This window comes from Gadus chalcogrammus, chromosome 10 (assembly GCF_026213295.1).
Source record: "Gadus chalcogrammus isolate NIFS_2021 chromosome 10, NIFS_Gcha_1.0, whole genome shotgun sequence".
Classification (NCBI taxonomy): domain Eukaryota; kingdom Metazoa; phylum Chordata; class Actinopteri; order Gadiformes; family Gadidae; genus Gadus; species Gadus chalcogrammus.
The window spans coordinates 14728012-14741468 of NC_079421.1; the positions used below are offsets into that span (position 1 = coordinate 14728012).

General features: G+C 43.2%; 1 protein-coding gene across 10 annotated transcripts in view; it reads left to right on the forward strand.

The window, feature by feature from the left end:
- Positions 1-993: 993 nt before the first annotated feature.
- The window catches only part of ankhd1 (ankyrin repeat and KH domain containing 1), a 30794-nt gene continuing 18330 nt past the window's right edge, over positions 994-13457 (forward strand). For 3 of the 10 annotated variants that reach the window (XM_056599869.1, XM_056599875.1, XM_056599871.1), the window contains exons 1-8: positions 994-1464; positions 4610-4763; positions 8957-9113; positions 9391-9553; positions 10068-10215; positions 10686-10919; positions 11790-11882; positions 12819-12982. In XM_056599869.1, the coding sequence (XP_056455844.1) occupies positions 1186-1464; positions 4610-4763; positions 8957-9113; positions 9391-9553; positions 10068-10215; positions 10686-10919; positions 11790-11882; positions 12819-12982 (1392 nt within the window). In that variant the 5' untranslated portion in view covers positions 994-1185. Of the gene's footprint in view, positions 1465-4609; positions 4764-8956; positions 9114-9390; positions 9554-10067; positions 10216-10685; positions 10920-11789; positions 11885-12818; positions 12983-13457 lie in introns of all 10 variants that reach the window. The other 7 variants (XM_056599870.1, XM_056599876.1, XM_056599874.1 and 4 more) reach the window with 5 other exon arrangements.

A 13457-nucleotide genomic window follows, 5' to 3' on the forward strand; every position in this document is an offset into this window, starting at 1 on the left:
GATACAATGTGTGTTATATTAATAATACAAGTATCTTGGTATTCTCTGTCTATCTCATTATCTTGAACTGGCAGGTCCAACAGGAATAACACAAGTGTGGTTCCGGGGGGACTGGAAGACAGGCACATTTCCCCTTTCCCTCTTTTCTGCGAGGTTAAAAAATAACATAACATCAACAACATGAATACAATTATTATTTTTTGGTCTTTTATTAATAATCACCTTATAGATTAAAACCTTTTTAGAATAAGGTTCGGCACATTTTAATGACAATGGCCTGTCTCTACAATCGTTCCATTCAGTGGTCCAATGTCTATTTTAATATTGTGCTTCACATGAACATAAGTCTAATGTTAAGGACTTCCTGTTGTCACTTTAGCTTTTGGTGTTTGTTTGCTTATTTGCTTGCTTTTGATCACCTTATCTGTGCCTCTTCTTTATATTGTTACGGTTTTGTAAATATCTGATGCAAAAGGCGAATTCATTATTATCTCAATTATTTATAAATACGATTACAACTGTATACGGCTAAATGTCTTAAATTAAAATTTGAAAGAACTACGCCTTTTCTTTATTACCAACGAATTAGGAAGTATAAGCGAAGAGGTAAATATTACATTCAAACGCGACAACTGCAGCCCAAGTAAAGATAAAGGATTTATTTATTAACATTGAATGTTACTCATTAGGTAATTTTGTTAAATTAACTTGAATTAAATTACTGCCAATAATATGGATGTTCACAGCCGTCCGCTATTACAGTAAATTAATTATAACTGACTACTTTACAGGGACTAGTACAGCTAGCTACCAGTTTAGTTGGCCTACCATGTCATGTCTTGACGTTCGTTCTACAGCCTCGTGATATTGGTAAACCTAACATGACGTTGCGGGCTTTCGTTTGATGAGCAGCCGTATAGACCAATTGGTTCTAGCGTTTTTTAAAGCTGAACCAATAGGAAGGCCGCGATTTTCATCAGAGGTGGACTTTCTGAGAAGCAGTGCGTAGTGTGTTAGGTTGTTAGAAAGTTAATGGCTGGGGGAAAGAGATCCTCCTCAACCCTCGCTTCGGGAGAGTTTCTGGATTCCCTGAAGTAAAATCACGCTTATATTCTACAAAAAGAAGCCCGGACGGACGTTTAAATAAACAATAAGCTCTTCAGTATACGTATTGTGAATATAAGTATGCAGGATGCAGTAGCCGGGACGGCAATGCTGACGGACGGCTTCGAGGACGAGATTGACTCGGTGACTCCTCGCTCCCCAGCGGTAGGGATGGGGGTAGGAGCAACACCAGGAGGAGTCGGACTCGGGGGCATTGGGATTGGTGTGGGTGGAAAGAAAGTACGTTTGTACGGTGACCCTGGTGGACCTACAGCCGAGAGACTGGATTTCAAACTAGCGGCAGCAGCCGTCCTTTCTTCTGGTCCGGGATCCGGCAGCGACGAAGACGAGGTCTCCGAGGTAGCTATACGAGCTAAGCTCGCTAACTAACGCTAGCCAACATTCCTCTCCTTGCGCGAGCTGGCTAGCAGCTAGCTACACAGCTAGCTAGCATTTGGCAACCACCCCCTCCCGGGCCCGAGAAATAGCGTAAAATCAGTTATTCGTTTATTTAAATACGAGTTCAATGCATCACATATTGATGTTAGATGCTTGATGTCTACAATGTTTTGGAAGACATCGGCATTTAGACACTCTAAAGAGGGGAAATGTTTTATTTATGCGGCGTAGGCTGTGAGCAGGGCCTAGTTCGGGTGGAAGAGCCGACGGCCTCGTCACTACTGTCGTCTCGCGCACTGTGCAGCAGCAGCAGAAGCAGCACACCACACAACACCCGTCACAACTTCTCTGATGCCTGTAAAGCAACACAATTTAAGAAATAACCCAACTCCCCACCTCGACGTTGTGCGGCCAAATAACGTGAAGCCATGTCGTACTTGTGGTGCAATTACGTCACCTTACGTTTCTGTAAATTAAACTCAAACTCCGCGATACCATTTCGGCACGCGATTTGTTTCGTACCAGGAGAAGACGTGGGACACCGCCACATAATTAGTTTCGTTTATGGTATGGTTGAAAACGTGCGACGTATGCCGCTTGAAACTTTGCGTCGTCCAACGTGCTCAAACTATCTGTATACATAAGTGACCAACTTTCCATGTGCTAGCCGTCACATGTTTGATCTCATAATTGTTACTGTGCTAAGCACAGAATCTATTGCTTTTTCTACAGAAGGTAAATTAAGAAAGCAAATACTCCTATCCAACATCTATTTACAGTGGACCATGGGTAAAACAACCAATGTCTTGCCTGTGGTAAAGGGCGCTGAACGGCCACACCTACATCATATTTGCATAAGTAAAATAATGGTAACCTGACAAACGTGGAAAATATAAAGTAAGGCTCAACAGCTAACGTATGACGGTTCCACCACTGGTGTGTGGAGCTGTCAGTTTAGCGACGTAATGTCACCTAGCCCAGCATGTCGTCCCGTTATTTAGTTTACCAGGTCATATGACAGTGTTGACCCGGGAATGAAGCGTGGTATAGATTCCCTCACAAACTAATGCTGGTCATCACTTCCTGAACGTCAACTATATTCTACACCAGTTGAACATTCTTAAATGTATTACATTGACTGGTTAATCTACTTGATATCAAATATTTTCACTGATCTTGCTAGACATACACATGACTACGTATTAGGTTATCAACACATTCATTATGGCGGTCAAGCTGTTGCGCAATCATTAACAGCATTCAGACTAACTAAATTCTGGCGTTAGAAACCAGGTAAGTTAACACTTGAAACAGCATATCTATAGTATTCTGGTGATAACAAAGTGATACATTCGGTTTGTCCGACACTGAAATTAAATCTGATGCCAACCGTTTTTAATCTGTCAAGTTGCTTTGCACCAATGGACTAGAAAATTTGTCTAAAAGGGAGGGTTTGTTATGGTGCATTACCCTAGTAGAGAACTCACTGCTCTGGGCAGCAGCTAAAATCTGAGCCCCAGGATTAAGCAGATGCCATTCTAGGCCTTTGCAGCTCTCTGGAAACGTTCTGGGAACTGTAGTTCATTAATTGTGTAGACTAAAATGTCCATTGTTAATTTGAAATGCCTTTGAATAACTGCATCCCCCATGGATCTTTGTACTCTGCATTCCTATCGTATAGCTACATTCCTTCACATTGCGAGTGGCGACTCCCTCCAACACTTGTTCACTGGGCCCGGGTGCTGCATCTCGGAGCGAGATCTCACTAGGCTGCTATTCGAGTTACTGCCCTTGTTTATTAATTATCCAAGCCAATAGAGAGAACATGGCCTTTCAATTCTTCAATGTTGCATGTGTTACCTGTTGACACATTTTAAATGGTTGATGATTATACCATAATTAATGTGCATTCGTGAGTAGTTATACTATGATAGGACAATGGCGTCACGTTCGATGCATGATAAGTGAATATATGCCTTGCAAAATAATAGGTGCAGTTGTATGGACCCTTAAAGCTCTCTGTAATGTCGGTCCCTTGTAGAGTGTGGTACACCCAAGCCCCCCCTATGGCCTTGACCTTGTGTCGATGGTGGTGCCTATGTGGAAGGGTGTTACGCAGAAAGTATTGTATTCCCCATTGTGTCAGTCCTTTCCATCCTCTTAAGAGTAATGGTGGTTGACATCAAAGCAATGAGACGTATGCCATCTGATGAACCAAAACTCCCATCAACATTATAATAACGTGACTGACATCCACCAACTACTACTCTGCCAAGTGTGGGGTATTGCCACACTATAGTCAGTTATTGTGGAGTGGTTTAATTGCAAATGTTTAAGGGGGTAAATGTGTCAGTTTATATCTAACTTTGTAACATGTCTGTAACCTGGCTTAATGCTGGAGATGTATGTACAGAAATGTCTGATCATAGTGACAATCTTATCTGTAATTCAAGGTTAACGCTGTACATGCAGTGTGCACTGTACATGCACTGTACATGCAAGTGTTTTTTCTGAATAGACTTTTATTTTACAGCGGTACATGCGATTGCTCAAGGGGCCTTACCAACAAGAGTAGGCTCTTGTAGTGTGAAAGGGCCAGCAAGCTGACTCTCAGCTGAGCAACCCCTTTTATGCTGGGGGTCCAATCCTGACTTTTGCCCTTACTTTATAGGGTCCTTAGCTTTAATTGTTGTGTTGCTTTCCGTCTTATATTAAGTGTAAAACATTGGCACATATGTTTTCTGTTTGTTGTTTCTTTAAAGTATAGAAAAGCATTTGATAACCTCAGTTAAAAATCCTTTGCTAGCATCTATCGTTCCATCAAGGATTGGTTTCAACAGGGAACAATGTACATCCTTTATTTTTTTTATGTAGGTGCATGTTAAGGTTTACTGTCCTTCTATAAACATTCTGATAATCTCCATTGTCTAACAACCATGCCCAATCCAGTAGTGTATTATTATGCATTTAGTAGTGTCATTTGTAATTGTTCTAAATAACCCAAAAGGCAACATTTCCCCAGAAATGGACCTGGCTAGGTCACTTAAGGTTAATGCGTTGCTTTTACCCTTACCCTAACCCATCCCTTTACCCCCGCCCTTCTAAGGTGGAGTCCTTTATCCTGGACCAGGAAGACCTAGATAACCCTATTATGAAGACGGCATCAGAGCTACTGTTGTCCAGCGCCACAGACGGAGTGGACCTGAGGACTGTTGATCCAGAGACACAGGCGCGCCTCGAGGCTCTGCTGGAGGCAGCGGGTATGACTCCCTCAACCAACGGGATGGCGTTTTTTTCCACCCAATATATAATTTCTATTGATCAGATCTTGACCAGTTCCACTACATTCCGCTCATAAAAATAATCCTATTAGCCGAGGCCGTCCAGATCGTTTTTAATATACATTTTAACATCTCTTAAACGGTGCCTTTAAATTGCTTTGGATTCTGAAGCATTTTCTCAGGGGCCATCCACATTTCTTTGGGAGTCCCTATATATAGTTTGTGATGTGGTTGGAATAAATTTATTTGATTAGATTCATAATCTGGGTGTAAGAGTGATTGTGTGGACTAATCCATCAGCTTGGTGTGTCCTGGCCTCGGGGTTTATGAACATGACCAAGCAGATTAACTAACCCTGCACCTTCTCCTGGTCCTGCAAGGCATGCATGGAGTCCATGTTGGACCGCTAAAGGCTAATCTTAAACCTTTTGTCCCTTACTTTGAGCACAAATGCTGAGGCATAGCTTATTGTTTGGGGCCTACAGCATGGTGAAATCGTGGGTGTTATTTGATGACAAAACAAACATTTCCCTCAGATTTATACAACATATTCACATTATTTATAATAACCAACTATGAATTTTATTAACGACAAGTTATTCTAAATTGTGTTGCATAACACTAGTATAACAGCAATTCAACATTCTGGACCACAAACTACAGGACTTTCACTGGTTATGCCAAACTGCAGCTTTCCTAAACAATCAATTAGTTAAATATGGATAATGATATCTACTTTAGTTCTCTAAATCAGACAGCAGAGTAGTTTGTATGACTCAAATCAAATCAAAGGCGATGAACCACGCTGACTATCAATAGACAGACTAATCACCCTGATCTAGAGCTATTTATTGTGAGAACTTCTTACTTCTGCTCACGTAGTGGCAGTGAGGTGGTTGATCCGGTATACCGGATCAAATTCTTCTTAGGGTATGGATTCCACCTCAGTCATTATACCGATGTACTACGCATTACAAACTTCTGCCACTTAAGGGGCCGAGGTCATTATTTTATGTACAGGCTTGTGAGTCATACAAAGTTCAATGCACCCCCATTTTGTAATTTCAATATTAACATTATATATATGTTTGAATGTTGTGTTTTAAACTAATGAGCTATACATTTGACCTCATCCTAATCTAATTGGGTGTGTCTTAAACTTAAGTCGAGGTAACAATCTGGTGAATGAGTTTAATTCTTAAACTAATCCCCCCCTGTTAAGGTGTAGCTCAAAATAATTGCTGTGAGTAAAACGACAAGATCTAACTGGCAGTCATGCCTGACAACCAGCAACAGGCCGATTCTTCTCAAGTCACAAGCTCATATGTACGTTACAGAATATAGTGTATTGACAAAATATGTTCCCAGGGCCGAAATGTCTGTGAATCAAGTAAACCGGTATAATGTTAGCGTGGATACACAAAGCATACTCGATGACCAGTGGTGTTACTGGCCTCTTGCAGAAAGCCAAGTCAGCCTGATTTAACCGGTCTGTGTTGTTGGCCCATCATAATTACTGAACGTTAACGGTAATGTTGAGTAGTTTCAAATAATTGGTAATGTACTTGGATCTACTTTCTTTTCAGCTGGGCAATCAACGTTGATTTTGGTCATTTTTAAGTATAAAGTACGTAGTTATGTAGTTGCCTGGAGTGTTATTCAAATCTAACTTTTGGTTAAAGTTTGTTGAGTCAACAGCGAATGATCGTGCTTTCACCTTTTTATAGTGCCCCTATTATACTAATAGGTTAGGGTTAGCCATTACAAGCGGTTTGAAAATCTGCCCTTCCCTGTGCCTTAGTGACATCACATGTGGGAGTGGCCACCTCAATGTATGCTGGATAGATCCGTCTACTGGCTTACCCTGTGGACTGTAGCAAATGTTGCTTTTCTGTCCATCATGCATCTAGGTTTAAACTCCCACTTGTTATGTTCCTAAAACATAAGAAAAGGTAGATTTTCGGCCTAATGGCTACCAGGGATGGTCGATTACACTCACACCTGGTGTTATGATTGAGGCTCTTTTAAAAATGCAAAATGTTACTTATTTTTGCCTATCGAGGACAACATGGGTTTGAGTTATTTTATTATAGAAACAAGAATCCTAATTGCTGAAGTAGGAAACACTTTAAAATAATGCGATTTGGGTATAGGGTTCTAGGAAACTGGGGACGTGTTATCCTGTTACGACTCCTGGCAACTTTTTAATATTTCTTTAGTTCCGTCGTTGTGTATGACTGTTATAATGCACATTTTTTTTATATGAAATGCGCAACACAAAAGCGATATACTACAAGTGTCTGAGAATCCTTTTCGTAGCATTTTACAATAAGTGTCCGAAAGCTTAACTTTCTATTGGATGCCATAGTCAACTGCTGCCCTGACAGAGCTCCACACGTCCACAAAACCCTGTCACATCTGACTGCCCTTGGAAAAGGCACTCAAAAGTCACGAGGAGAAAGCCTCCTGCATAGAATAGCATTAGGTAAATGCGACTAGTCCTAGGTAGAACAGGAACCACCACCAACCAGTTCCACCATCAGAAAGGTACCACCCTAAAGAGCCCTCCGAAAGCTTGAGTTTGCGCTATCATGCTAGGGTCAACCTCCCCCCAAGTAGTATCCAACAGCCCAGTCCTACTGCTAGTCAAACTTACAAAGTCAAATCTCACTCCCTCAGCTCTACCCTCTCTAGCAGTTTACATATTTTATTTAATACGTTTTCAGTATCCTACGTCTGAAATGTTTCAAATGTTTCAAACAAGGCATTTGATGTGAGGGGGAATCACAGCAGTTGTTCACCCTAATATATTATAAACCAAAATTAACCTTGTTTTATTCGAGAGAGAGAACTCCTTAAACTGAACATTTTTCCTTATTAAAATTATCGATATCGTTCCATAAAAATACATTGTGATATAATTTTGGACCTATTGTCCGGCCCTTTACAAAAGAGCTTAAAAAGGTTGATTTAAAATAGTAGCTCAAGGGAAATGCAGCATTCATCAAAACTATCCATATTGAGCATTCGTATACAATAAGTGAATTGTTATCCACCCCAGCGGTTCTCCAGATATGAACTATGTCAACAAAATGACACGAGTGTACGTCTGTTTTTGTTCTCAGACTGGTCTGTTTTACGGCCATGGCGTGTGTTTAGTGTCTTGGGATCATTTGTCGTTTTTTTCTTTGTTCCCTCTGGCATAAACTGGGTGCATTAATGATCAACCTTGGAGACTATTGCTTCCTCTGCCTTGGGGAGTGTTGCGACATAGTCGTGTTAACAGCCAAGCTAAGTTTAGATTGAGTCGCAGGCTGTCCGTTTGAAACTCAGGAGGACCGCAAGGACCAGCCCTCAGTCCCTGGCCTGCTAATGAATGGGCTGAGGCTGAGGCAAACATTTTGGGGTGAAAAGCTGTCACTGTGTCTTTCCACTTCCACCACCACCCACCTCCTACCTTGCTTCACTCTGTTCTTGTGTCCAAACATTGTGTGCAAGAAGACGTGCACAAATAAAACACATAGACAAGGTCAAACAGACTTGTATGGTCTATGCCCTGTCCTATGTAAGAGGTCTTTTTAATGTAGGTCATCAGAGCGAGCTGTTTTTTGTGCTTGCCCTTCTTGCTTCCCTCCCTGGCCATCTCTTGTAACACGCACACGTAAATATATATACACACTCGCGTACAGCAACTTTCCTCCCGTTTTTTCCCTCTCCTGGCCACCATCTCTTCTTTTTCATTTTTGTTTCATCCTCATTTGAGGGACTTTCCCCCTAAATGCTATACTAATCCAAACTTAATATTAATACAGCTATATATGTATGGAGATGCTGTTGTATCTTTTGTGGAATTTGTCAAGATCTGAACTTGCTAGCGTGTTTTGATATATTCAAAATGTAGCTTGCACTTGCAAATATAATTTACTGATTTAAATACTGGATAGATAATCTGTGTGTACAAACTGAAGGGCCATATTAACATACTGGTTTGTGTTCTCTTTGTGTGCGTGTGTGTTTTTTGTGTGTGCGGATGCTACTACTAACCCTGGATTGGAATGGATTTGGCTGGCCTGGACTTGCTTCTTCCTCTGGTCTTGTGACTGGGCGTGGTTGTGCTGCTCTCCCGTGATTTGCCTTGGCCTGTGCACCTCTGCCGTCATGGCGTCTGGCAGGCATCGGTAAACTGTCCACTGCCGATGGTAAAGCTTTTGCAGACCCCGAGGTGCTGCGGCGGCTGACCTCCTCCGTGAGCTGCGCCCTGGACGAGGCCGCGGCCGCCCTGACCCGCATGAGGGCGGAGAACACGCTCAACGCCGGCCAAGCTGACAAGTATGTATCTCAACCGTATCAGTGCTATTCAAAAGATAACCCCCCTCCCAGAAGATGTACTATTGATTATGGTAACCGGACCTCACTTCACCATTATGTGTTGACCTTTTTAGATCAGGTGTGTGTGTGTGTGTGTGTGTGTGTGTGTGTGTGTGTGTGTGTGTGTGTGTGTGTGTGTGTGTGTGTGTGTGTGTGTGTGTGTGTGTGTGTGTGTGTGTGTGTGTGTGTGTGTGTGTGTGTGTGTGTCGTCTTGCCACAGTGGCAGTAATTGTAGCAGTTTGGTTATTTTCAGCCGTAGTTTGGCGGAGGCGTGCTCGGACGGTGACGTGAACGCGGTGCGCAAGCTGCTGGACGAGGGGCGAAGCGTCAACGAACACACGGAGGAAGGAGAGAGCCTGCTGTGCCTCGCATGCTCCGCCGGATACTATGAACTTGCACAGGTGGGTCCCGGAGGAGACGACAGCAAACAGCCGGCCGTAGTACGGTGTGACCGGCACCATTATTAAATGGAGGGGTATTGACAGAGTACATATTGTGTCCTGGGATACCATTTTGTAGACGTGGAATTTGATGAATTATAGGCTGTTAAATTCCCAGCTTGAAATTTAGAAAAAAAAAAATTCAGATCAGTTGATGAAGTTGAAAACAACCTTATGTTATACACACTAATCTCTTCTTTCATGCCATTACTTGCCACACCACTATAGCAGACTGGAGTACACCCTGAATTTAACATCCCTTTTTACTGAATCGAGAATTTATTTTGAATCCAATCATTCAGTTCAGAAATCGAAAGATTCAAACCCCTAAAAGTCAGCATCCTCTGTATTTGTTTGTCATAATCTTTCCAATAGCTATGAAAAGGACCTCCATATTTAGAGCTGTGTGCCACTCTGACTCAGACCGACCGCCCTGTTCCTTCAGCTCTTGACCGTCTCTCTGCCTCACCCTCAGGTGCTATTGGCCATGCACGCCAACGTGGAGGACCGGGGCATCAAGGGGGACATCACGCCACTCATGGCGGCCGCCAGCGGAGGCTACGTGGACATCGTCAAGCTGCTCCTCGTTCACGGAGCAGACGTCAATGCACAATCCTCCACAGGTGACCTCCCCGTGTCTCTTATAGTGGTCTAGCCGCAATCGCTAGAGCATCCTATGCGTGGCGGTATCAGTGACGCGGTTAGGGGTTTGATTCCCACATGGACCGCCCGTGCTAGGAACGTTTACAACCACTGTATCGTAGGACAATGTGGGTAAAGAGTGTACACCAAAAGGCATGCAAAGGACCACTCCTCATCGGGTCAAAAAGGAAGCATTCGATGTTCCCCGGTGGTTCACCGGGTAGAGTGAGTACGATATTGGCAGTCCTGACCGCAGCGACCCTGTTTCGAATCCTGCCTGTGGTCATTTGCTGCATGTCCTCCCCTCGATCTCCCGTACCTTCCTCTCTATCTCACTCTATAACAAAGCATGTCCAAATAAATCGTTTAAAAAGAAAAGGAAGCATTTCCCATCCCACCACCATAAGCGACTCTTGCTGGCCTGACACTTGACCCCGCGCTGCTTTCCCAGGCAACACGGCGCTGACGTACGCATGCGCGGGCGGCTTCGTGGAGGTGGTGAAGGTGCTGCTGAAGGAGGGCGCCAACATCGAGGACCACAACGAGAACGGCCACACGCCCCTGATGGAGGCGGCCAGCGCCGGCCACGTGGAGGTGGCCCGGGTGCTGCTGGAGTACGGCGCCGGCATCAACACGCACTCCAACGAGTTCAAAGAGAGCGCGCTCACCCTCGCCTGCTACAAAGGTGAGCCGGCTGATGACTGGACGTTTTCTAAGGTTAAACCTGAGCTGGGTCGCTTTTTTTTCCGACTGCATTTGTTCTTAACTGCACACTCTATTTACTATTCGAAAATGTCTAAACCTCGAAATGCGTCTATCTGCGAGTCAATCCTTCCTGGTTTTTGTTTGTCTATAAATCATTCTATTTTGGTCCATTTTTGCCCACCCCAACCGTGGGAAAAAATCTCAGATGACAGTGACTGTCGCGCAAAAAATGATGAAGCAATAACTAGCTACTGCTCAGGCCAGTAGAGGTTACTAATGGGTAACTTTGGTAGGGCTGTTAAATTCAGGCTGTTAATCGATTGGTTGATCTTTTTGTGGGTCGATTTGCACTTGTTCGACCAAATTGTCATCGGTCAAACAATCGCTGCTGCTCCTTTCATAAGAAAAACTGCGCTTTGCAATCCATCATTTTTGAAGGTTGGAGGGAAAAATGCAGATGGATGTATTTCATTTTTGAGTGATGGGCTATATTGTGTTAAATTATTTATTAATAAAAATAATCAGAGTGGGCAGGCATATCTTCTAAAAGGGTTGGGCATTAGTTGTTGTTTTTTTACATGTTGACTGCGATGCTCTGTCAACGTTTGTTTAAAACTCGATAGTCTTGAATTTGAACACATCAGAAATGACACCGTGGCACGAATCGGAGGCATTGAATTTCAGTCAAACAAGTGTTCATTTTGGTTTCCTACAGCCCTAAAACACGTAGTACAGGTTCAAGACTCAATGAGATGTCAAATATTTGTTTCAGACGTCATAAAGACAAATGACTAAAATGTATAATTTTAGAATGCGTGAGCTAACAATTCTTAATGTATCCCCATTGCAGGTCACTTGGATATGGTGCGATTTCTGTTAGAAGCTGGAGCCGACCAGGAACATAAGACAGATGAGATGCACACAGCACTGATGGAGGCCTGCATGGTGAGCATCTGAACCAATGTGAACCCAACGAAATGACTGTACCGTCCACCTCTAGCATAAACTACAGTAGAGCATTGGACATAACCATAACGTCCACCTCTACCAAAAACTACAGCAGAACTTTTAACATTACAGTAACGTCCATCTCTACTGTAAACTACAGTAGAGTATTGAACATAACCATAATGTCTACCTCTACCATTAACTACAGTAAAGTATTGAACATTACAGTAATGTCATCTCTACCATAAACTACAATGGAGCATTGGACATTACCGTAACATCCATCTCTCTCACAATATATATTGTAGAGTATTGAACATTAGCGTAACGTCCATCTTTACCATAAACTACAGTAGAGCATTGAACATCACCGTAACGTCCATCTCTACCATAACTACGGTAGAGCATTGAACATTACCGTAACGTCCATCTCTACCGTAGAGCATTGAAAACATTACCGTAACGGCCATCTCCACCATAAACTACAGTAGAGCATTGAACGTTACCGTAACGTCCATCTCTACCATAAACTACAGTAGAGCATTGAACGTTACCGTAACGTCCATCTTCACCATAAACTACAGTAGAGCATTGAACGTTACGTAACGTCCATCTCCACCATAAACTACAGTAGAGCATTGAACGTTACCGTAACGTCCATCTCTACCATAAACTACAGTAGAGCATTGAACGTTACCGTAACGTCCATCTCCACCATAAACTACGGTAGAGCATTGAACATCACGTCCATCTCTACCATAAACTACGGTAGGGAATTGAACATCACGTCCATCTCTACCCCAACTACGGTAGAGCATTGCACATTGCCGTAACGTCCATCTCCACCATAAACTACGGTAGAGCATTGAACATCACGTCCATCTCTAGCTTCAGGTGCTTATCTTTGCGCTCTTTGTGTGTCTCTCTCCGCTGTCCCAGGACGGGCATGTGGAAGTGGCCCGGCTGCTGTTAGACAGCGGTGCGCAGGTCAACATGCCGGCCGACTCCTTCGAGTCCCCCCTCACTCTGGCCGCATGCGGAGGGCACGTTGAGCTGGCTGCCTTGCTCATAGAGAGAGGAGCCAACCTGGAGGAAGTAAGTCACCAACTATTTAGACTCACAAACCGGACTTTAGATAAATATCTACAGTCTGACGGCAGTAGAGCTGAAGTCTAAATGGGTGTGGGTTTTTTTCACAATGTTTTGCTTCATTGTTGTTTCAAACAACTATTTTCTTGCGCTGTGCTCCGCAAGCTTGTAATTGGCGAACACAAACTCTGCCAGCAGTAGTAAACTGTTAAAATGTGTATGTATAGGTTTCAAATCAACACTGTGTTGACTGCCTACTGTAGGAATGCACATTAAAATCCCTTTGTTTTTAGGCTTGGTATACTTCCAAGCTTAATCCATTGTATTGGGCGTTCCTCCGCTTCTTACTGTTTTTAGTTTTCGGGCCCAGCTCTGTGCCGTCTCCCTCCAGAAGTTCTGCTACACCATAGTAGTACTACTGGAGAAGAGATTACCAACCAGCTTGCATTCTTGATTCTGTTTTTATTTCATTGCATTTGTT